Source organism: Chelonia mydas, chromosome 21 (genome assembly GCF_015237465.2).
Source record: "Chelonia mydas isolate rCheMyd1 chromosome 21, rCheMyd1.pri.v2, whole genome shotgun sequence".
Classification (NCBI taxonomy): Eukaryota; Metazoa; Chordata; order Testudines; family Cheloniidae; genus Chelonia; species Chelonia mydas.
This window is the reverse complement of record NC_051261.2, coordinates 10,992,121-11,018,358: the sequence shown is the minus strand read 5'-3', so window position 1 is coordinate 11,018,358 and position 26,238 is coordinate 10,992,121. Positions and strand designations below refer to the sequence as shown.

Here is a 26,238-nt window from a genome sequence, read left to right as displayed (position 1 = left end):
ACCCTATTCTCAGACAAGCATGTAATCTTCCTGGTCTCTGGAATCAATGACAATACAGCCACACAGTGATCAAGCACGGTTTCACAGTCTATTTTAAGAAGTTAATAGTGGCACAATAAACAATCAACTATAGGCAATAACTGTCTCAAACTGGAAAGACAGAACAGCAAGGACACAAGAAATAGATAACTGGCAACTGTGTGATACATAGTCATACTTGACAAAGTGACTATTTACCACACAGTCTCCTTTAGAAATAGCAGCTTGATGGGTTGCTTAAGTGGGTACCTACAGAATGGGTAGCAGAAACACAGAGCAGATGGAGAGTAAAAAACAAAGTGGATAAAGTTACATAACTACAACTTGGAAGGGGATATTTACAGACTATATGATACAGTATCTTGACCTTGTGCATTTAAATTTGAATACCAGCATAGCACTGAGGAGAATAAGTCATTTTACTACTGGGACTATATACCAAGAAGGGAGGAAGCAACAAAATTGACTTAGTTAAGGCTTGCAGGACAAAGTCCTAAAAAAGCAGGAAGTGTGTTAACCACTTTGCCTAGCATTAATAGGCCTAATAATGACATTCACAAATATATCAATGGAAGAAAGTGAGCAATAAAATGCATAACCAAAGTGGCTGACATACTCAATCTCTCTTGAGATAAAGAGAAGCGTAGACAAGTAATGACTACTTTACAGACCGCTATTACAAAGAACAGGTAGACTTGGAACATGTGACTTACACAAAAGTCAGCCAGTCCAGATGACATGCATTATATTATAGATTAAGGGAATCAGCTAACCCACTATTTTGGAAGAGTCATGTAAAACTGAGGAGGTCTTACAAGACTGGAGGAAAAGTATAACAATCTTTTTAACTGGCACACTTCAGTGCTATACTTATAAGCTTGTATGAGGAGTAAATACTGGAACAGGTAGTGAGAAAGAGATGGGGTCCTTCGTGCAGGTTTCACTGTATACCTACCCTGTGACTATAAGGTTCAGATCAGGTGATGGATTCTGGACGAGGTTGCTCAATCAGGCTCTGCTTTAGTCCCACCTGCCAGACTTCTTGCTTTGCACGCTTTCAGAAGGCAGCATTGGCAGGCTTTTCATCTTGGGGTGTTTCACCTTTTCTGCAAGATTCCCATCTCCTCAGGAACAAAGATGACTATTTTCTTGAGTGAACATGCATCAGATAAACTAACAATATTGAAAAGTTGCATACCTTAAAGCCCTTAAAACACCTGCCTGCTTATTTGAAAGGGCACATGAACAGCTAGATACAAGCCTTTTGGTCTTTTTCTGGACTTGTTAATGCAGTACTGCTAGCCACAAGTTAGCTCTGGTGGCAAGACTAAATGAAAAGATTTCTGAGCCCAACACAGTTTTAATGCATCAGTCCAACATACACGGCACAAATGAATTCTAAGCACCCTGTGTGGGGACAAACTCCATTACCCTACAAGTTTTGCACTTAAATCCTGTATTCCGTCGTTATGTCTAAGTAGTAACAACTTACTTTTATATAGCTACTTGGATCCCAAAGCACTTCAACAGCTTGTGAAGAATCACTTGCCCTCCACCATCCCTGAAATAGTCATTTCTAAGGCAGAAAGCACCAGCTGTTTATCAGCAGACAGCAATGCTACACAGTCTGGGAAAGGAATTAAAGATAATCAAATCCAATCAAAATTTCAGGGGGAATTTAGGGAGGCAGAAAGCAGTAACCCAAATACAAGTCTGACCCGTACACTTGTGAAAAACACTTAAGGATATTTAGTTACCTCAAGCGCACAATGTTAAGTCTCATCTGAAAGACAAAGCTAAGATCTAGTCAATATTGCCTTCAAACACCATCCTAAGGAGCACACAGGTAAGGTCCAGAGTTTAAGGTCCACTCCACAGAGAGAAAAAAGAGGACTTGGGTAAGCATACAATGAGTTTTTCATGCATGATTTTAAAAAGCAACATTAGAGGCAACACCTGTTTAAACAGGTTTCTGAAGGTTAAAGTTTAAAATTACAAATTGGGCTGTTTTTTGTTTTTAATATGTAAACAACCCTAATTCCCACACCCACACTGCTTTTCACCAAATTCAATTTTCATATGAACCAACGTGGCTGATTGCAGATAAAACAAGCAATTTCCTTTGAAAGCCTCGGAGCAGAGAACATCCTGCACAAAGTGGCTTCTTTGAACATGAGAATCCATTCATGTTTAAATAGTGGAACAAGAGAGCACAAGTCAGAAATTGCACTTACAGGAGGAAGAAGTTTTGTGCAATAGAATGACGGTAGAGAGCATGCAAAAAGTTACAAGGAGCTGGGAGACTGAACAAAATATTGGCTTCAATCTCCCTACTTGCTCATTTAAATTTTTGTTAATCCTTAGTCTTGAGACAGACATTTCCAAGTAACTTCCATCCTTCCATAGCAAATCCACACATGGAAGTCATAAGAACGGCCACACCTTGGGTCAGACCAAAAGTTTATCCAGCCCAGCATCCTGTCTTCCAACAGTGGCCAATGCCAGGTGCCCCAGGGGGAACGAACAGAACATGCAATCAGGAAGTGATCCATCTCCTGTTGCCCATTTCCAGCTTCCAGCAAACAGAGACTAGGGACACCATCCCTACCCATCCTGGCTAATAGCCATTGCCTATCCTCCATGAATTTATCTAGTCAAAGGCCAGAGAAAGCAGTTATCTGAAAGTACTGCACCCCTTTTGAATCCATGTTGTGTACCTGAGCCAATTCACAATAGCAGAGAGAGATCTTAGTGCATCTAACTCAAAAATGGGGTAAGCAAGTGCTGCTACCCAGCCTTCCCTGAGGAGTCTTAAGAGGGACTGGAACCCTGTACTTAACATACAGCATAGGGGGGCTGAGCTTTCTTACTGTTTCATAAGTCTGCCACTTGATTGTTCTCTTTACACTGCGACCTCTACCACCATAATTAGCAGAACTAGGTTAAAAAAGCACTTCACATACTTAGGATTCTAAGCTGAGGAATCTTGTTTCTAGGTTAGCAGGCAAGGCAGGACAGAATGCCTTCCAGCAACTCTCACGCAAAGGGATCTTTTCCAATTAAGGCAGCAACAGGTGTGTCGCACCAACATGCATCTCAAAGTTAGATTACTAGAACCAGGTTTTTGAGCCAATTCCCAACTTTCTAGGTCTTAAACATAAGTGAAAGGGATAGTGTCAATCAAGTGTCAATCCCATTTTTCATGCAGGATCAGGCCCTAATGCTTCATATATTCCCAGTTCAGTAGTATTTTCATCTGTTTTTAACTGGCAGGAGATAAACCCAAGAAACTTTTAGATATGTACCTTTAGCTTTCTAGCAGGCTGGATTAGGGCTTGAAAAACCCCATTTTTGTATGTTTCAAATGTTAACAGGAACATGAAAAAGCGTTTGTAGGGTGGTGCCTATGGGAAGGCTCCACAATATTTTTTAAACACCCGTTGGTCTCACATAAATCACTATTTGCATTTGCACCTAGAAGCCTCAACCAAGACCAGGAACTCACAGGTGCTAGACACCATACGTACATGCACACACATGCAGAGCAGGACCCTTGGCCTGGAGCGTTTCTAATCTAACTAAACCAGAAAGAAAGGATGGAACAAAGGAAACACTGTCCCCATCTTCCAGAGGTCTTGAGCCAGAAAGAGTAAGTCATCTGCTCAAGTTCACGCCGTCTTGGTTCTGCCACAGAACAGACTGCAGATCTCCCCAGTCCCAGTTCAGTGCTTTACTCCACAACCACTCTTCCTAAAAAACCCATGTTGACTTCTAAAGTTAAGCACAGCAGGTAAAAGAGCTTTTAAAAACCATGCGCGTCTCTACATTGCAAGGCTTTAAGCCTTACCAAGGATGAGCTTTGTTTGAGGGGATTATGTTTTAAAAGAAGCCATTTTATCTCGACGACAAATCTGGAAGCATGTTTAAGATTAGGATGAGGTATTTCACCTAGTTTTCAGGTCACTTAAATATTGGGTGTGAAAGTCTCACACTTCTGGCTTCTAGTATGAGAAAAGAAGCAGACAAAAGGAACAGAGACAAGTCTAATGAGAACCTATTTATACCATATTGATGCCGTCCACTTGTACCACTAGCTTTTGGAGGGGACTTGTGTTCTTCTGTCCATAATATATAGCAGAGGCTTTCCCTTAGCTAGAAAAACCACATGGTTTATCTTTAAACGCAATGTCCCTTGAAAAGAAGCCATGGGTTTAAAAGTATGGTGGGGAAAGTGCTGTCTCACTACTGCTATCAAACTAGTTTTCCAAACCTAAAATATGATATGACCTCAAGCTCCGTCCTTCCTTAAACTGCACAGACAGAGCTCAGAATGGAAAGAGCCTTTTACTGGTTAGACTGCACACAGAATTAAAGAGTTTTAAAGAAAACCAACCACTTTGGCAACTATGCTCAATCCAGACTAGTCCCAGAGTATTTCAGATCGAAATAAGCAAGGTCCATGGGAGGTAGCACATGCCACCCAGGCTCTGCGGCTTCCTCTGTTTGCCCTGTTTTTTCCATCCCCCTTCAAACATGTAGATACCAATATGGTCCCAGCATTTAGTAGCCAAGCACCTCCCAAATATTTAATGAAGGCAGAATTCTTCCACTCTTCCTTGTGAGCCTTTATGGAAATAGCTGGAAACATTGACAGGGTTGGTGGTTTGTTATGAGTGGATGCACTGTACATCTGAGAGCGCCGAGAGCCTTATCTCCTTGAAAGACACTTCCCCCCCTTCCCCCTTTTCTTAAAGTGAGTCTTCCAGCTAAATATTTTCTGATCCCTTCCCACCAATATCCAGTACTGAATTGCAGTAGAGAGCACTGTTGTCTTACTTTAAGCAGGCCATTTCCCACACCATGAGAAGGTGGAAGAGTATCGGCTCAGAAAGCAGTCCTCAGGGAAGCTAGTGTATAAATAGTTCAAGGACATAATGTAATCCTCTGCCATTAAACAGAAAAGAGGCCACATACATTAATACCATCTCATTGTGAGCGTGACTCACATCTCACTGGCCTCCCTAGCTATAATCAAGCAGTTCACCCCTTCTTCCAGGGTACAGAAGACTTTCCTTCACTCAGTCTCAAGCAGACTTAACATTTCAATCCATATTTTTCTCCTTTCTTCAGGAATCTCTATTAACTTTTCTAGTCACAGTTGCAATAAAATAAAAAGGGTTTATTTTTCTAACTAGTTTCTGTGAAATAGGATGTAGTTGCTTTTCAAGACTGTACACTTGATTAAAGAGCGAGCACTCTGGTGCAGGCACTGTGCCTCCTAGGTTCTGACAGTGGCTAGCACATTGTAACAATACCAACAAGTCATCCTGCTGACTTACATATTCTACATTTCAAGAGGGCCCTTCATCCTGAGAAAACCCTTGAACATGACAGCAGCTAAATGACACCACTGAGATGCAGCCAGCTCTGGGGTGGAGAGCAGCCGACAGAGAGCAGAACCCAGAAGGCGAAGGATGTTTTCGGGAAAGTTCACGAGGACTTACAAAAAGAGTGCCCTGCTGGAGCTCAAGTGTTCCCTCAAAGCAAGCCGGAGAAATTAGTTTTTAAACAGGTCTTTATTCAAGTCAGTCACACATAGGTCGCATGAAAATGGTTCACCTACCTCAGGTAAGATGAGGGGCTGAAACAACCCTCCTAGGATTCAAACTTGTGGCTACAGAGCATTTAAGTGTTAAACACAGTCCTTGCCATGAACCAGAGAATCTGCCCTCAGGCATGATGATGGGAGAGAGCTCAGCCCCTAGGAACTCCTGCCTCATCTTTGTCTCAGAGATTCCGAGTTTAAGGCTTGAAGGGGCCACCACATCATCCAGTTGGACTTCCTGTGTATCACAGGCCACCACCCAGCACCCTCACTCTAAACCCAACAACTAAAGCATTACAACCCACACTCCACGCTGCAGATCAAGGCAAAAAATCCCGAGATCACTGACAATCCAACATGGGGCAGTTCCTTCCCAACCCGACATATGGCAATCTGTTAGAACCAGCCACTCAAGCATGTCAGAGAGAATGCTCAATACCATTTCAGAGCACTGGCCCACTCCAATCCAGTGTCCCATTTCCAGTCAAGGTCATCTCTGATGCTTCAGAGGAAGGAGACAAAAAAATCCACAATACTTTTTTTTTTTTTGGGGGGGGGGGGGGAGGAGGGGGGGGGGGGGAATCCCTTCTGACCAGGTGGCCAGCTGAAGCCTTGAAGAATTTGCTTTAGGAACATAAAAGCAAACTCCATGGCTGCCCTTCCCCGCATCACCACAAGCAAACCCATCACAAAATCCCACTCAAATTTGTCTAGCTCTCTCAAAACTAATTAAGTTGTCCCTGTGCCCCTCAACTCCTACTGGGAGGCTGTTCCAGAACCTGACCCCTCTGATGGTTAGAAACCTCAATTTCTAGCCCAAATGTATTCATGGCCAGTTTATACCCATTTGTTCATGTGCCAACATTGTCCTTTACCTTAAATACCTCTTGACTTTGTGGTGTTTACCCTACTTATGTATTTAGAGAGAGTAATAACCCCTCTCAGCCTTCTTTCTGCTACGCTAAAGAAGCCAAGCTCTTCCAGTTGCCTCTCATAAGCTAGGCCACCCCCCATTCCCCAGTCACTCTACATTCAGTGCCTTGCATGGTGACAGGTTTCAGAGGGGTAGCCGTGTTCATCTGTATCAGCAAAAACGAGCAGTCCTTGTGGCACGTGAAAGACTAACATTTATTTGGGCATAAGCTTTCATGGGCGATAACCCAAGCCCACAAAAGCATATGCCTAAATAAATGTGTTAGCCTCTAAGGTGCCACAAGGACTCCTCACTGCTTTTCCAGTCACTCTAGTATCGCCTCTCAACACCTCTTCCAGTCTGACTTCATCTTTTTGGATCATGGGTGATCAGAATTATACACAGTCTTTCAAATGAGGTCTTACAAGGGTCTTATACAATAACATTAATACTTCTCTCTCTCTACTGAAAAAGCCTCGCCTCACCTATATCCCAGGATCGTGTTTGCCTTTTTCCACAACTACACCACATTGGCGGGTCAGTCATCCTGTGATCAACCCACACACCCAGGTCTCAGCTCCTCTGTTGCTTCTAACTGGTAAGCTCCCAGCTTGCAACAGTAGTAATTATTAGACCGTAAGTGCACAAGCTTGCACTTCATATTACTGAATTATATGACATTTCCATTACTCCAGTTTTCAAGGTGATCCAAATCTTCCTGTAGAATATTCCAATCCTCCTCCTCTGTTAACAATTCCTCCCAATTTTGTATCACCCACAAATTATCACACTTGTGCTTTTTGTGCAAAAGTAATTCAAAAAATATTGAATAAGTCTTGTCCCAAAACTGAGGACTCCACTAGTAACCTCCCTTCAGTTCGAAAGTTCGCCTTTCAGCACAACCTGTTGCTTTTCTCCATTCAGTCAGTTCCTTATCCACCTTAGAATTCTTGTACTAATCTGCATCTTCTCTAATTTAACTAATACATTTCCATGTGGTACCATGTGAAATGCTTTACTGAAGTCCGTGCATAATAGACATACACTGCACTTCCCTTTGCTAAAAAAACAGCTATTTTCTCACAGAAGGAAGTAAGATTAGTCTAGCATTACATCCTCTTTTCTGTTTACCTCCATGCATTTAATTAGTTTATCCTTCACAATTTGTTCCAAAGTCTTGCATACTACTGAGGTTAGACTAACAGCTCTGTAATTGCCAGATCACTTTTTCCTCCCTTTCTGAAACACTGGTACAACTTTTACCTATTCTGAAATCATACAGTATTGCTCCCGAACAGATAAATATATTAAAAAAATCCTTGCTACTGGAATAGCAATCTCATATGCCACATCTTTCAGTATTCAGAGTTGGAAATGATCCACTTTGAGCACATTACACTTTGAGTTTTCCTTCTGCCTCAGATATGGTCATTTCTGTTTTGATACGCTAATTTCCATCAGCTGTCCTGCCTTCATGCCCATGTTCTATATTATCATCCTTACTGAAAACCAAGGCTAAGTATTCATTTAGGTTTTGGGCTATATCTATATTATCCTTAATCTTCTCTACACTCACACTGCATAGCAGCCCAACCTCATCCTTCCTTATTCTCACTTTAATTTATAAACTAAAAACCCTCTTATTTATTCTTTCAGCTTGACTTCTACCAATTCCCACTTTATTCCTAAATTTTCTAATTTCCAAGATGTTGCTTTTTTTGCTATCAACCCGTTTTTCCATTCCCTAAGAGCTCTCTGCTTACTCCTAATCTTTCTGAGATAGTTATTCATCCATCTACGTCTGAAGCCTTTCCCTACAAATTTTTTCTCTTTGGCTGGGATTCATGTACAAGCATTTCTGTTATTTTCCTCAGACCTCACCCAGTTTTCCAGATAGATTAGGTATAGTCTTTTCACTAACTGAAACACCTGACTACTACTCCAATCAGTATATGTACTTTCTTTCTCCTTGTTTCCATACTCTTACCTTCAGGTGTTCCTTTATCCCTTGCTAAACCTTCATTTAGCTGACTTTCCTCCTCCTCCTCCATATCCATACATGGAGATTTCCAGGGGCCGTTTAGTTGATTCATTTTGAACGCAAGTGAACACAAATGAACGCAAGTGTGATCTACATGCAGCAGCTTCTGTTTCACACCATGTCATTCACCCAGCTTCTTTGGTATCCCATCAACTTTTCTTTCTATCCCTCTCACCCCAACAATGACCCTTGACAGCACAAAACAAAGTCCTTCAGAATAACTTTCAAGGCATTGAAAGCAACTGACACAGGAAGTAGAATGTTTCGTTTCACATATTCGTCTGTTCAAAATGTAGCCCTCTACATGGAAGCATAGGCCCTACCACTTCATCTTTAGCTGCACAGGGCCTGCGTCACACCGTTGAGCAGTTCAGATTGCATCTGATAAATGAATGGATATACACTGTTTAGAGAGTGCAAAAGACATAGGTAGCACTTTGCAAGCTAGTGCATTATGGGGAAATGGGATCTTAAAAACATCTCTGTAGGCATTCATGCCTTTGTCTGTAAAGAGCCAACTATGTTTTGCAGAAGACTTGAAAGGAACATCAAGCAGACAACCTACCTGCACCCCACATGACGGCAAACGACACCTTTTTGTTCTGGAAATGCCATTTCTCAGATTTAAAGAGGAAGCAGCGCAGTCCAGTGGACAAAACATGAGACTGGGCGTCAAAACTCCTGATTTCTAGTCCTGGCTCGGTCGCTGCTTGGCGGTATTACCTCGGGTAAGTCACTTAAACCCTCTGCACCTCAGCTTACCCAACCTATAAACATAGGGATGAAGAAATTGCTCCATGGAGGAAAATGACATTTAGTGCACCAGTTATCCAGAGTCACCACAAAGTGCATTTGAATAGAACTTGATTCATCCACTACTGAAATGAAGCAGGAGAGCTGTTTGCTAACAGATAGCAGCTCTACATGGTTAGACACAAGAAGTGAAAGACTGTATCCAATTAAACCGCATAGGAAGTTGTTAGAAACTTGGCTGAGATACCAGGGTTAACATCTGAAAGGCCCAAATGACCACAAGCAGCCAGAATCTCAGCACTGTCTCATCTGAAAACAGCAGCAATGTATTCCAACATACCTTACTCTACACAGAGTAAAAGGCCCTATTTTTGAACACGTGTTACACAGTGGGACTTTTGCACCAGCAGAAGTTATTTCTCCTTTCTGTGCCTGCAACAATCAGGCAAGGACATAAACAGTTGCCTCTCTCTTTGGCAGGTTTGAAAACCACTTGTCTCCTAGGGAGGAACCTCAAGAGGTTCACTTCACTAATCAACAGTAAAAGCAAAGGCCATTCTACATCTCACGCTTCCCAGAGTACAAAGTGGCTCATCAAGTTTGAGAAGTTCAGGAAGATCTAAATTTCTGGCTGTGTCTCCAGTATAAAGCCACTTTTCTACCACAAGGATCTGCTCTGTCACCATCCCAGCTGGGAATTCAATGTCTTCCCTAGAGGGTGGGAAGAGAAGGTCTAATCCCCAACACAGTGCCCACGGGCGCAATGGCGCCCGCTGGGGCAGTTGTGTGGCCCGCAGGACACTGCGCCGCCAAAACGCCGCTGCTGAGCACGGCCACCGGAGAATCGCCCGCCAAAATGCTGCCGAGATGCGTTGCTGTTTCTCGGCAGCAGTTCAGCAGCAACATGTCTGGCGCCCATCACAGTCTTTGGGAATAGAAATATGCTATTCCCACAGAAATTTTGGGGACCACTGGTCTAAGGGAACCCTCATGTATTACTGAACAGCATGTTCCATCTTAACTCTTCTTCATGACTACACAACAAGCCACACTGCCCTTTTATTTCCTCCAGAAAAGACTGGGTACGTTCCCTTCGGAGTTGGATCAATCAGCAGGGAACATGCCTCAAGAACAAGGCTCACACACCCTATCTTGGGCTGTCATAACCAAATCCTTCCTGCAGCCCACATTTACCAAAGGCAGCTTGCCAAAGATACATTTTCTAAGGCCTAACAATGAATTCTATGAAGCTCCTATTTCCAAGTAGAACTTAGAGCACTCTTGGCCAGATGTTCATGCTGTCCTTGAAACTGCAGTATCATATGTTCATTTTCAGGATTGCAGGCCCAGAGATGAAAGCAGAGGGAAACAGAAGTCTACTGAAATGTCAGTATCTAATTGCTCAAGCATCTAATGTTTGTTTACATGCATAGCTGTGGCTTCAGTCCTGAAATTCCTACACACAACTCAGTGGCAAAATAAGTCATGGCATACAAATGAAAAAAAGCCATCAGGGAATCTTGCATGTGTTCAGACGGAATGTTCCCCTTTTGTAACGAGCAAGGACAAACCCAGAAGCCAATGCAAGCACTTGCAGAGAGTGGTCAGTTATTTCAGCACCAGTGCACCCAATCCTAACAGGTTCATTATACAAATTTCAGCATGTGTCTTGCATTTTAACCAAACTGTCAGGACCAAAAGGCAAACTACTGCCATCTCCACGGTCACAGAAACAGTCTTCTCAGTTATCCCTAGCCAATGGCCTCCATTTATTTAAGATCTTCTTGCAGCCTGTGGCTTGAGTAACAAGACCCAGTCTCGATCAGTGTCTGAAAGACACTTGGGTCCCAAGTGATCTGCTCATTATAAAAAGTTTCATTGTGGCCAGTGGCATGAGACTAGGGAGCCTTATACAGGTTGTATTATTAGCAAGAGCTTTAGCAACAGGAAGCTCTAGGGAAGGAATGAGATTTAGTGGACAGAGCAGAGGACTTCTATTCCTACCTCCTGCCTTAACTGACCTTTGGCAGACATCAGCCTCACTTTCCCCAGCTGTAATGCAAATCATATAGGCATAGAGATGCTGTGATACTTGAGAGATGCATCTCTCTCTATAATGAAGAATTAAGCCTCCTATTGCAAGCCCAATTTTTATCCCTCTACCAAAACTGAACAGACCCACCCGAAATTTCTCATGTCACATCTTACTCCGGGGTAAAGTTCCTTCTTGAAAGGCTAAGGGCAAACTGGACAAGTTTTGGAAATATTGTACGTGTAAAGCCCTTTGAAATTCTCTGACGAGAAGCTTTATCAGAGTGCAAAGCACTTATATTAAGCTACTGTATTCTGGCTTGTTCCACCTCAGACTTGTAACATTTTAGAACTCTGTTCCAGAGCACCACAAGTCCTTTGACATTTGAAACTTCAGGGAGATTTTTCTTGGCATCGGAAAAGAGGTGAGAGATTGACAACAAGGCAAAATCACAAAGGATATTTTCCAACTAGTACTTTTTTGTAAGCTGTGGAGCCAACTCTTGATTAATAAGTCAAAGATGTTTTGAATTTCTGCCTACATAAAGACTGAAGGCACTTGTATTCAGAGGTAATGAGGAACAGTACAAGCACCATTCAATATTCTGTGCCACAGGTATTGCCATTTGAAAGCAGAGCAGCTGAACTTGATCCGTAAGTTGCTTCAACATCACTCTCACTACTTCAGTGTCGCATCAGAGCACTTACCATTACCCTGTGCTAGGAAACCGTCTTTGAGTAAGACTGAAGATACCAGGGGTCCTGCCCTTTGCATTACAGAAAACCTTGGACTACGGATATGAGTGCGTATCACCTAGAAACAGGGTGACATGTCGACTTCCTCTCCCAACAAGGTTTTATAAAACAGGGAGAAGACACTAGTAGTCACATGATCCTCACATGAGCTCAAAATGTGTGTTTGGTGCTGTACAAATAACATTCCCCTCCACAGAGGGTTGACAATCTAAGCAGAAAAGACACAAAGGAAGAATTATCCCCAGGTTAAAGAACTATCCTGTTTACAGATTAGATGCACTGACTGAAGCACTGATTAAGTGACTTCTCTATAGTCACACAGCGAGTCTGTGACAGAGCCAGAAACTGAACCCAGACCTCAAGTCCCAGCTGCAACCACAAGCTCATGCTTCACATAAAACTACAGGGATCAGTGACCAAACAGAATGCTGCAAAGCTGAATTAAGAAATCACCCAGATACAAACACTCCCTTCCAGCCTTCCTGAACTGTAAAAAAAGTGCTTTCAAGTAAACAATTCACAGGGGAAGAGTGTCAGCTGGGAGTCTGCATATCAATGCACACCTAATACCAGAAGCAATACTAGCATTCAGAACTGCTAAGAGTATTACTATTATTAAGAGAAGTCTGTCCTACTTAACAACTGTTTGCTAGACAGGGCGTGGAATACTCCACAGTTCAACTGGGTGAGTGGCTATTGTTAAACTATCAGAGCCAAGCAAGAAAGGTTCAGGGAATGCCCCGTCATGTTTCTATTATAAAGCTATTTTATGAGCTAACTCTGTGCTCAGAGCAGCTTCCTTTTTTGAGGAGGAGGAGAAAAGGAGTAGTTTTGTTGATTGTTCCCTCCCCCCACCCACCCACACACACAGCTCTGAAAACTTGGACCTTGGAGTCTAGAAGAGAGCAGCAGCCTAGTCTCAGGGGAGAGATTGCAGCACTTAGACTGCACCATAAAGTTTAGAATCCATACTGGATACCACTGCACCTAGGAATAGGAGGGCAACCTTAACTACAGGTGGAGCAGAATCTCATCCAGATCCTGCCCCAACCAACAGGTTTTAACACCACTGCCTAATCAGTATGACACAGATCAGATTACCAACTTTGCAGAAAATGGCCTGAAATCTGTAGCGCCTCGCTCTGTTAGAGGTCTCTGAACATTTTAAAACATGTCCAGCCCCATTCACACTGGCCAACTAATAGTCCAAAGCCAGTTGGAGAGAAGAGCCACATTTAAACAATGCAAATGCTTTTCAAACATGGCACAATTTACAATGACAGGTCCAAACTTCCTTGCCTTTTAACAAGCCAGAGGACCTACATTGTTTCGTTGTCGTAAGAAGTTACATGAAATATTAAGTAATATTGTGTTGATTATATAAGCTTCTCATGTTTTTTTCCAGGAAGTCTGAGGATATTAAATCTCTAATAAATTGACCTAACAGGTTTACCAATTCCCTTGATCTATCTTAAAGGGATCTCACCATCTTGAGAGCTAGTCAGCTTCAAAGAAGTGAATTAAAACCTAATTAAGATCCTACACATGCTCTTGATTCTCACCCACAACCGTCACTTTCATAACCACCTTTTCTTATTTCAGACATTCTTCTCTATGTGCATGATTGAGAAGGACTGACTATTCAGGAGAAGCAGTGCCATCATAAGCTAAAAAGGGACTGAAAAGAATAAGGACAAGCACATTAATCTCTTCCAGTTCCTTTTAGGTGTCATTTGTAGCTGTAATAGGCAACAATCTTGGCAGAAATATTTATGCAGAACAGGCTCCTTGCCCTCTATGGTCCTTTGAATCCTACTCATTTAGTGACAAAAAGCCCTAACACTCACAAGCCACACAGAGCCAATTCAGCTGAGTCTAGTCTAACTCATGTTATCAGCAGAATTATCAACCAAGTGTGATTAACATGTGATCTTTATTTCTAGGGACAGTGTAATGGGCAAAAAGGTCTCAGCTAGATTTTCAGATCACAGGCAACTATTGCAGCACTAGGAGTTAGTCATGTTTTGCCTGGTAAACTGAATGAGAACTAATAAAAATACCAGACACTTCCGACTGTAATTGCATGTGGACTGTCTGAAGTGGTTTTGAGTGTTTAATCATTATATGGTCTTGTATGTTATTTCCTAAACCAAAGGAAACTTGCTAGTAATACTATTTAAAATTAAACACACTTGCTATGGCTTATGTGAATGAGTCCCTTCCCTCGACACAGGTATGCAAGAAAGCTCTTTATTTACAACAGAAGTTGCTCCTTTATATCAGTTTACAGTCCCCAGCTCAAAACAGCCTCAGTTTCCCCCTCTGCCAACCAACATTCACAGCCACTTGACATCAGCAGACCAAAATGAAAGGCTTATGCTGAAGGTTCTGGCTGAGAATCACAGAATATCTGAGTTGGAAGGGACCTCAGGAGGTCTAGTCCAACCCCCTGCTCAAAGCAGGACCAATCCCCAATTTTTGCCTCAGATCCCTAACTGGCCCCCTCAAGGATTGAGCTCACAACTCTGGGTTTAGCAGGCCAATGCTCAAACCACTGAGCTATCCCTCCCCCGAGGGATACCCCATCACTATTACAAACCTCGCTAAAACTTTTTGAATACAACTCAAGATATTTTAGACCACAAGATCATTTCACTACTTCCTGCTTCAGAATTTTCCAGTGAAGATGAAAAGAAAGTTGTAAACAGAAATATCCTGCTCAGCCAGCCACTGACTTCACTGACTTGTTTGATTCGTAAGGCATTTGTATTCTTTGGACTTCCTTTTACTTATGTAAGTAGTAAATTATGCTGGTTTAAGATTAGATGATCTCTGGACACTAACTGGTCAGCAGGAAATGTTTATGTGCATGTTACAAGAAGGACTTGGGGTATGTTTTGGAGAGGGAAGCAGCAGCCACTACAGAGTCAAGGAGCAGAGATCTCAGTGTATGCAGAGCAGCAATCCTACAATTTAATCCATGCTTAGCCGACTTCTGAGCCCATGAGGAATCCCACTGGCTTCATGTTGCACGATCAGGATCTGGAAATGGGGCCTGGCTCTAAACCTACTCCAAACATGACCAAACCTTGTCTACAGTTGGGCCCCTTGTTAACACTCTCAGCAACAGACAAAGGTTGCATTGGACATGCAGACTGAACTCCCTTTCCTGTCTCCTAGTACTTTTTGAACAGAATTTACTGCCACGGTCTACGCTCTACCTTTAAACAGAGAATTCATCCTGCAGGTTTGTCTAGTTTGCACCGTTCACAGACAAATCACATTTTAAAACGGAAAAGCTGCTGGGCCTTTGGTTATTTCTTGCCACTTCAGAGCTTAGGGACAGAAAGTCACTAAAACTGACAACTGCACAGGCAATCACCACATCACCTGGTTTGGTGTGATCCTGCTTTTCCCCTCTCTCCTCCCCTCCATATTGGGAACTGGCTTGTGCCTGCCACCTTCCATTGCTAGCACAGAGGTAAAGAACACTGAAAATTCAAGTTATGTCTCTTGTACGTTTCTGACGGCTCTCCTTGTGATTTCAGTGTGCTGTTAGTGCAGAGTTAACCCAGGCTTTTTACTTGGGTGTTGCTCAGAACTCCCCACCCCTGTCTACACACCAAAACCTCACCCAAGTTAAGCAGTGCTTTCATCCTGGTCCGGCCCAGATGGGGATGTGGGTTAGAGTCAGGATTCCATTTTCACTCAATCCCATAACCTGTGTGTTTTCAATGAGGATGCAGGCTAAAATACTTGAGTGCCGATTGCCCTCAAACACCTTCCCACAGTCCCCCCACCCCCCAACTCCTTTTGTGCCTCAAAGGACAGATTCATTCTTCTATAATTCCCTGGGGAAAGGGAGTGGCTCAGCTTACTGTAGCTCAAAGAAGCATGGGATGTGCCACCAGAAGTCCTAGCAAGTCACATTGTGGAGTTCTGCACCAGCGAGGAGACAGTAACATGGGTATGGTTTTGCTGACATGTGCCTTATGTAATAGCTTGGAAAACTAGTAGCACAATCTTCCTTTCCGCCTCCATTAACCACACTTTCATTCCTTAGTCCATTCAGTACAGCTTTCTACCTCTGCTCTATACCCTCTCTTATATCCTTCTTCCTTGGTTACTACTTTGTTCATTCACATAAATTTTGCTTTGGGGCTTATTTCCTTGCCTAATATTTTAGTATTAGCTAGTGGAACATACGCATCTGAAGAAGAGGATTTATCTTTAACAGTACCTGTGCATTTCCTTCTCCACGTGTCATATCACAACCTATCAGATCTCTCTTCCTGCATACCTGCAACATTTTGTTAAGTGGGAATTGTGTGATTACCAACCTATTCATCTCATTTTAAAATGGAGTTTTCTTGGAGGGTATGGCTCAAAGGTCTAAACACCATGTATGAAATACTCAGAGTCTCTGCAAACTCAAAACTGAATTCCAGCAAGGTCTAGCTCAGCCCATCATCCTTATGAGGTACGGAAAAAATGGAGTTCCGTATGATTTACTGCATAGATGCCTTCAGGATGGGATTAAAGACCAACACTTGCTCTCTTAAGGCATTAGCAGCCTCTTGGCACTTTTTATACAGGCTTGCCTAGCCTAATGTCCTAGCCAGAGATTCCCTTCTCACACCACTATACTACAGCATAACGCAAGTCATTTGGCCACCAACCCAAATGCACCTGCATCTCAGCAGGCAAATAAAGAATGTCTTCTGTGTTACATAAAGCACCCTGGGATGAGAGGTACTAGATCAATATCTACAAATAGTGGACACTATGGAAGTAGAGCCTGTCCCAGCACTCAGGAGACCTGGGTTCCATTCCTGGCTCCTCCAATGCCTGCTGGGGGACCTTGAGCAAGTCATGGCACCATACAATGTAAAGCACTTTGAGAACTACTGAAGCAAAGCTATGAAAGAGCTAGGTGGTGTTATTAATTTAGCAGCCCCTCCTAACTTCCACCTCTCTAGAGGTCTCACCTTAGCACTAGGCAGGGAACCCAGCCTCCTGCACCATGTCCACAAGCGTATTTCTCCATTTATTCCTTAGAGTGCCCAAGTTTGTGCCCGGTTCTTTGAAGTCTCCTATTACTTCTTGTTTCTACTATTCAGAAGGCATTGCAGGACTCAAAATTAGGTTTTTAGAATTCCCCCAGGAATCTTGTGTGAAGGAAGATTCCCAGATTGCTTCTTTACAAACAGAAAGCCCACTGCTAGATGCAGTATCTGAATGCTGGACAATCCTATTTAAAAGAGTTAAACTGGGCACAATGCCCAGAAAAGGCAGACATTCCCTCAAACAACACACTAAAGAGTAGTCCAAAAAGTAAGATGGTGGGGAAAGCAGAAACTGCTAAGTTATGTACAGACCTGAAGAGACAAGACCTGAATTCAGTTAGAGAGAGAAACCATGGGGAAATCTGTGGGCATGAAAAAACACTTACAACGCTGTACCGAGAAAACTTCCAAAAGAGGATTGACGATAACCCAGCTGACTTGAAGACACAGGGAAGAGATGGCTGCTACCCATCTCAAAATGATGTGCTGCTACCCATAAAAAGAAAGCTTGTTTCAATCCTTCCCTGCCTCAAGAGTGTTTTGGCAAAAACAGTGGGGGGGAACTTATCCTTGTCCAACCACAACTCAGAGCCCCACCCTGCATCAGATGTTCCCCTATCACTTGTAATGCTCTGAGATCTGAATGGTAAGAGCCCCCAACATGCAGCCTGCACACTCCTAACTTGGCCCCCCAGCAACCCTTATTTTTACTAGAGAGGAAGGTCCAGATGCTGCACACCCCAGTATCTCCCCTGCACCACTCTATCTTACAGAGGCTTTCTCCAACCCAGCACAATGGGTACAATTTTCAGAAGCACATGAGTGACTTAGGACTTGGAAAGTTTTACCCAATACCTGATTTTGCCACAGTGATCCACTACTAGGAAGTCACATTTGGCTGCTTCAATGGCACGGGCTAGTCCGCCCCACCAACTCCTTCAGCACTGCTAATGTGGCCCTCAGTTGACCCTCTTTCTAGCCTGAGTTCTCCTCAGTAAGGTACATCACCACTCAAACATGACTTTAAATCCCTGTTCTAAACTCACACAAACTAAGGAGCCATAAAATATTCAGCACTAGAAGTGTCACTGAATGCATCCGATGAAGTGAACTGCAGCTCACGAAAGCTTATGCTCAAATAAATTTGTTCGTCTCTAAGGTGCCACAAGTACTCCTTTTCTTTTTTTGAGAAGTGGCTATTGTTCTTTAACCACTCCCTGCTCTTTGCACTTATGATAAAGACGATTATCAGCCCCCAACTGGTGGTATGCAGACCTCTCCCCCACTGAGTCACTTCCCTGGGCATGCTTTTCTGTTATCTTTAAAGTGAAATTCCCCTCTGGGCATACCTCCAGCTCATATTTGTTTTAATTCAGAAAATATATCTCAGTACAACAAACTCAAGGCACCATGAGAAAATATTAAACAGCTCCTTCAACTGCAAACGTAAAAAAGAAATTATTCACATTTTATCCTTGAACTGATTGTCAGACACCTGTTACTTTGTAATTTACCCCATAGCCTTCCCTAGAATTAATACAATCTTTTTCACTGCCCAAGCAAACCCCTGCCACCCCCACTCATCTGCCACCTTCCCCTCCTGTGGCCTTTTCATCTGCCCCCTTAGTTTTATACCCAAGGCAAGGCAGACATTTACATTTTATTTTGTGTTGCTACTTTTCACACCCTTGTAGTTTTAATGGGAGCAGCACAAGCCACAGTAGAGTGAAATGTAATTGAGGACATAGCTGGTGTAGAGCACTTATTAAACAACCTCCCTGCCCCCAGGAAACAGAGAGAGACGTCACAATCTGCATTTCATGGGGATGCTCCTGAAGGATTATAAACGTTGAGAGGAATGAACAAGTCAGCAGCCGTTCAGGTCTTGGCGGCAGGGACACAAGTTAATTTCACAGGCTAGAGTGAAAACAGACCACAACAGAAAGAGGATGACACAGACAGACACACGCACAGGGAAGACTGTACCCAAACCCTCCGATGCCCTGAGGCCACTTGGCCACTCAGTCTTGCTATTTGGAAAAATCAGTCCCACCTGTAATGCTAGGGATCCCATTCATGTCCCCTTCATGCAGCAGCGATGAATGGTAGAGTGCACCTACTGCTATGAAGATGACTAAAAACTCCACAGATCAGAGAGCTCCTCGATCACCATACATTTTTTGAAAACCTAAAGGATGTTTATGCAGTTTTGCTGTAGTCATGTCAGTCCCAGGATATTAAAAGGAAGCGTCACACAAAACCGAGGCACCCCCTCAAGTCACCAACTAATTTCATTTTGCAGAATCAAATCAATTTTGGATATTTGCCCAACTTATCCCAACTCCACCCTGAACAATTCTCATGCCTCCTATTGCAGGTAAATTCAGTAACTGCTTTTCATAAGGACATTGTGTAACCATAAAATTAGCACACAAGTTTCCTGCTTGGATCCATCTGATCCAAAGTAAAAATTCAAAGAGATAAAACAGGATACTAGAAGTGACCAAGGAAATTTCTAAGCTCCTGTCAAACCCCAATCTCACATTTCAATTTAAATTCAGCTTCCAGCATGCAGGACAAAAAGCCGTACCTGAGTCGCTGAAATACTCCCAGGTGCACTGTGCATACGGATAGAAAAGCCTCATCCACATTATGGTTTGGGACCATGTACCCAGCAGACTTCCAACATGAACGTGTGCCTACAAGCTCTATCACAAGTCATTCCTGCAAGCAAGTAGCATTTATGCACACGAGTTCTTACACTAAATTCAATGGGACTACTCGCATGTTTACGAGTTTGCAGGATTGGGGCTTTGTCACAAATGCATTCAAAAGCCTGTCTAGAAGCCGGCCTTCTGGGGTACTTGGGAAAGTTGTGAAGAGGATATGGGAGTCTATAATAGTTTTCACCATTTATGCTCCAACATGCACAGTCTGAGCATCTGAGGCTGCACATACAAAGCAACAAGGAAGCTAGCAGATCAGATGTCCAACGCTGCCGCCCTGCCCTGTACAATGCAAGCCATCATCCTACCAACACAGACAGGGTTATCATAACCACCACATGTTGAAAACAAGTGGTCAAACTGCTAGAACAAGGGATTGAGGATACTTCTGTGGTATGCATTTAACTGAGGTGACCCTGTGCACATATTTGCAAACACATCTGTCTCCTAACGTAGACAGGTCTAAAGTGTTTGAATTCTTCCTGACCCAGAACAGAGGCAACATCTGTCAATTCTTTTCCCTCTATGTTTTGTATATTAAAGTTTGACCCAAGCAAACATACAATGTTTACACTTTGTGGGGAAGAATCAGAAATATTTACAGCAGGCAAACAAACTTCCTTTGCTTTTCATCAACTCATCTCACTGGCTCCCTGCCATTCATCTCAATGGGTACCTTGACACGGTGTTACCCATGTTACCCCAACAATTATCCGTAAGGCAAAACAGGGAAAGAACAGATTAAAGAATATTTAGATAAGTTAGAGGTATTCAAGTCAGCAGGGCCTGATGAAATTCATCCTAAGGTACTTAAGGAACTGGCTGAAGCAATCTCGGAACCATAAGCAATTATCTTTGAGAACTCATGGAGGACGGATGAGGTCCCAGAGGACTGGAGAACGGCAAACAGTACCTATCTTTAAAAAGAGGAACAAAAAGAACCCAGGGAATTGTGGACTTGTCATCCTAGCTTCAATAGTTGTAAAGATATTGGAACAAGTTATTAAACAAGCAATTTGTAAGCACTTTGAGGGTAATAGGGTTACAAGGAATAGTCAGCATGCATTTGTCAAGAACAAATCATGCCAAACCAAACGAACTTCATTCTTGGACAGGGGTTGCAGGCTTAGGTTGCTGGTTTTTGTTTTTGGTTTTTTGTTTTGGGGGCGGGGGGGAGAAGAGAGCAGTTCACATGAAATACCTTGATTTTAGCAAGGCTTTTGACACAGTCCCACATGACAGTCTCATAAGTAAACTAGGGAAATGTAAGCTAGTTGAAGTTACTATAAGGTGAGTAAAAAGAAAAGGAGTACTTGTGGCACCTTAGAGACTAACCAATTTATTTGAGCATAAGCTTTCGTGAGCTACAGCTCATTTCATCGGATGCATACTGTGGAAAGTGTAGAAGATATTATATACACATAAAGCATGAAATAAAAGTAATGAAAGTATATAATAAGATCTTCTACACTTTCCACAGTATGCATCCGATGAAGTGAGCTGTAGCTCACGAAAGCTTATGCTCAAATAAATTGGTTAGTCTCTAAGGTGCCACAAGTACTCCTTTTCTTTTTGCGAAAACAGACTAACACGGCTATTACTCTGAAACCTATAAGGTGAGTGTACAACTGGTTGAAAGTCCATACTCAAAGAGTAGTTATCAGCCGTTCGCTGTCCAACTGGGAGGACGTATCTAGTGGAGTCATAAGAATGGCCATATTGGGTCAAATCAAAGGTCCATCTAGCCCAGTATCCGGTCTTGAGATAGTGACCAATGCCAGGTCCCACAGAGGTCAGACCTTGGTCTGGAGCTATTCAACATTTTCATTAATAACTTGGATAACAGAGTGAAGAGTATGCTTATAAAATCTGCAGATGACATAATAGTGGGAAAGGTTACAAGTACTTTAGAGGAGAGGATTAGAATTCAAAATGACCTTGATAAATTAGAGAATTGTTCTGAAATCAACAAGATGAAATTCTATAAAGACAAGCACAAAGCACTTCACTTAGAAAGGAAAAAGCAAATGCAAACCTACAAAATGGGGAATGACTGGGTAAGTGGTAGTACTGCTGAAACCGACCTGGGGGTTACAGTGGATCACACATTGAATATAAGTCAATGTGATGCAGCTGTGGAAAAGGCTAATATCATCCTGGGATATATTAACAGGAATGTTGTAAGTACGATAGGAGCTCATTGTCCCACTCTTCTCAGCATCTGTGAGGCCCCAGCTGGAGTACTGCCTCCAATTTTGGGCATCACAATTTAGGAAAAATGTGACCAAATTAGAGAGTGTCCAGAGGAGAGCAACAAAAATGATAAAAGGCTTAGACAATCTGACCTATGAGGAAAGGTCTAAAAAATGGCCATGTTTAGTCTTGAGAAAAGAAGATCAAGGGGAGAACCTGATAACAGTCTTCAAAATACGATAAAGGCGGTTATAAAAAGAATGAGCATGAGTTGTTCTCTTTGTCCACTGAAGGTAGGACAAGGATGGTCAGTATTAAGAAAAACTATAAGGATAGTGAAACTCTGGAATAGTTTCCCAAGGGAGATTCCAGAACCCCCATCACTGGAGGTTTCTAAGAACAGGTTGGACAAACACTTGCCGGGGTGGTTTAAGTTTACTTGGTCCTGCCTCAGCCCAGGAAGCTAGACTTGATGACCTCTTGAGGTTCCTTCCCTGCGTGTCTGTTCTCCACCGTAGAGGGGAAAACAGATCAAATTTAGCCACAGATATCTAAGAAAGATCCTCCCTCTCTCAGAAGGATGCCACCAAGTGACACCCAAGCAAACTTAGAGACTAACCAATTTATTTGAGCATAGGCTTTCGTGAGCTACAGCAAGTACCCAAGCAAACCTAGCCTGAACTCTCAGACCATCCTCCTGCAGCTCAAACAGCCAGAGGGAAAGGATAGCAGGGAACAGGATCCGCAGCATTTTCCAACAGCGGGACTGGAACCGCATGGAAGGAAAACTGCGAAGAGCTGCACCTTGAGAAATGCAATGGCCATTTGTGAGTTGCTTACAAGAAAGGAAGGAGAGGGAAAGCAGCTACACAAAGAGCTGAAAGCCGCAAAGCAAGGTAAATTACACATCGCAGACCATTCAGAGCCAGCGTGTTTGTGCGGCGCCCAGCATAGCGGCCCCCCCAGTCCTGACTGGGAGCTAATGTAACACAAGTGTTTAAACAGCCACATGTCTGAAAGCCAGGGACGTTACAGCGGGGAGAAGCCATGCCCAGCCCGGCTGGCGAGCGAGGGGGCAACCAGAGACAGAGGCAAGGAGGGAGGGAGTTCCCCCCTAAGCGTCCCCAGCCCCCGACGTCCCAACCCACCTGCAATGGCCCCCACTCTGCCCCAAGCACCCCCGCGAACCAACCGCCCCCGCCCCAAGCGCGGAACTCCGTCCCGCCCACAGGTACGCCCGGCCCCAGGCCCTCGCCCCACGGGTACCCCGGCCACCCCCCCACGGCGACCCCCGGCTCGGCTCCAGCACCCCTCCCCCCACCAGGCGTTCAACCGCCTGCCCCCCACCCCAGCCCCGTGGGACCCCGCCCCCCCAACCCGGGGAGGGGGCTGAGGCGGGCGCTGCCCCCCCGGAGCGGGACCCACCTGAGCAGGCTGGAGAGCGGGTGCCCCCCGCCGCCGCCCCCGGCGCCGCCGCCGCCGCCCCCCGAGCCGAAGCCCGAGCTGAGGCGCTTGCCCGACAGCAGCTTCTCCACGGCGGGCAGGTTGCCGGTGCGGGCGGCCTCCAGCAGCTCCTGCTCCTTCCCCATGGCCCGGCCCCGCCGGCCGGGGCCCCGCACTCCCCGGCTGCCGGCACCCGCGAACCGCCGCCGCCACCTACCCCCCCACCGAGCGCCGCCAGCGCCCGCCCCGGCGCGTCCTTCCGGGGCGGAGCCACGCCGGTCCCACCCCCCGCAGCGGGAAGCTCCGCCCACACAAGGGGCACCGAGAAGGGCTCCCGCCCCGCAGGGGGAGGGACCTGGAGGGGCTCCACCCCCGCAGAGGGGCGGTGCCAGGAGAGGCTCCGCCCACACAATAAGGCGATGAATAATACCACTCGGCGTGAGGCAGGGTCAATGTGACCACGCCCCCAAAGGGGCGGGGATAATACATAACCCCACCCCTGTGGGGGGGCTGAGAGATGCTCCCCCTGTAGGGAGAAGCAGGGAATAACCCGAGGTTCAAGAGGAGGAGCAGGGTGTAAATCCCAACCCAGAGGTGAGATGAAAGGGATAACGCCAGGGGGTGGGGGGAGGAGAAGTGACATGGTATAACCCCAGGGCCCCCCCTCCAGGAGAAGCAGGAATAATTCCACCCTCGCAGGAAGGGGAAAAAATAGTTAATACTGAGGTCCCACAACAGTGCCCATAATAATGCAGCACCACACACTGATTATCTTCCACAAGGTTAAGCAGGAGCCATGTGCGTTAGAGACCAAGCCAGCAGAGCTCATAGGACTTCAGCGTGCAGATACACCACTGCCATCGCTCTGCGGCATCATGTGGTCCCGTTTTACAATCTCACAGAGAGCAACCTGCTGTGTGAAATACACAGGTCTACTTAGCCCTCCTTCTATGGAAGGGAAAAGGAGCAGTTTACCATGGAGGAGACTTTCAGATGAAGCCTCCAAAATCCTGAGGGCCTTTGTAGGTGTGATAATAAATGCACAAGTGCCTGTGAAATTCAGGGTCTAACAAAGGAAATGTAGCAGTTACTAAGCATCTGCCATCCTAACCAAGGATAGCAGCCAAAACCCCTATTCTTCCAATGCACCGCTTTCCTGTCCCAGGGAATGCCTGATCCCCAGACCTTCTGCTTCATGACTGAAAGCTTTTACAAAGAGGCCATGATGATATTTGCATACATTAATAAAAAGGGAAGAATAATGTTCTGGTTCCATGTCCCATAAGGAATGAAGTTGAAGGAGATGAGACTCTTTACCTATCTTCTAAGACAAATGTAAGGCACAGCCTCCAGTGGTACATTAACACCTCTGCCTCCTAGCCCACAAGAAGCATCATATCTCAAGTATGACCCAAGAATCAAATTAGTGTCTTGCATGTGATATGATTTGGGAGGGCAAAAACCCACCACCAGGGTTGGTGCCTTGTTAGCAATCTTATCAGCAGAGACCAGAGACTAAGCACCCTTCCAAGCCCACTAGGCACCAGTCCCTTCAACACAGATTAGAAGCACAGCAGCAAGGCAACATGGGAAAAAAATAGAATTGATGCTGCTCAGACTGTAGCTGCTCTGCATATAAACAGAAACCTGCAGGGCAGTCAAGCCAGCACCTTCCAGGAGCACTAAAAATCACGTTTCTTTTTTAAAGGAACATGCTGCCTCATGTTTTTGAAACATGATATTTCAGCTTCAGTGGAGAATCCTCAAGGCAGGCAGATGTTCTAATTACCTTGTTTTGTGTGATCTCGGCATATCTAGCTCACGGCTGTATGTAAACACCATTAAAACATTTCAGTTTTGTCTACCTACTTTTGGACTTCCCCAGCCGCTAGCATGGCGTTTTTCTACTGCTCAACTTATCATATTTTTGCTTGACCACCTTGCATCTGGTGCTCTCAATGCAATTTCCACAAATGAATAAATTCTCACAATCTCCCTGTAAGATAGGTATTCTTACTCCTATTTTACACTTGGGGAAACTGAGTCAGAAACTAAATGACTTCCCCAAGATCATACAGAGATGAAGAACAAACCTAGTTCTCTTGCCTCCCACTCTTATGCTTTAACTAAAACACTATCCATAGCAAGAAGAAAAGGAGTACTTGTGGCACCTTAGAGACTAACAAATTTATTAGAGCATAAGCTTTCGTGAGCTACAGCTCACTTCATCAGATGCTATCCACAGCAGATCTCATGGCAAAAAATAGAACTGCAATAGGCCCTGTGGTTTAGCCCTTTGGCACAATCATCAAGAGAGTTCAACCCCTTCTGAGATACCATAGTCAAAGTTCAACAGAAACCCAAATAATCTTTAGGCCTGCTAGGCTCACTTTTCAGCCCCCTTCCTTTCAGATGAACCTCACCTGAGGCAAACTACATCAACAGGTTCCTGATGACCAATCTAATTTGCAGTTTGTGTTAGGCATACCCTTTCATAGGAAGGCTCTAGCAGATCATAATCTTCAATTAATTCCGAACCCCAACCACTCTTCACACACACACACACACACACACACACAAACTTTGTCGGGTGTATGCCGACATAAATTGCATCAACCAAAGTCTGTAGTGGAGACATGGCTTTAGACAATTCTAACGGTATGTCTACACTA

General features: G+C 44.2%; 1 protein-coding gene across 11 annotated transcripts in view; it reads right to left on the bottom strand.

The window, feature by feature from the left end:
• ANKS1A (ankyrin repeat and sterile alpha motif domain containing 1A) overlaps positions 1-23,796 on the bottom strand; it is a 155,191-nt gene extending 131,395 nt beyond the window's left edge. For 3 of the 11 annotated variants that reach the window (XM_037885255.2, XM_043533350.1, XM_037885256.2), the window contains exon 1: positions 23,549-23,793. In XM_037885255.2, the coding sequence (XP_037741183.1) occupies positions 23,549-23,712 (164 nt within the window). In that variant the 5' untranslated portion in view covers positions 23,713-23,793. Of the gene's footprint in view, positions 1-9,163; positions 9,229-23,548 lie in introns of those variants that run through there. The other 8 variants (XM_037885257.2, XM_037885258.2, XM_037885264.2 and 5 more) reach the window with 5 other exon arrangements.
• Between the last annotated feature and the right edge of the window lie 2,442 nt (positions 23,797-26,238).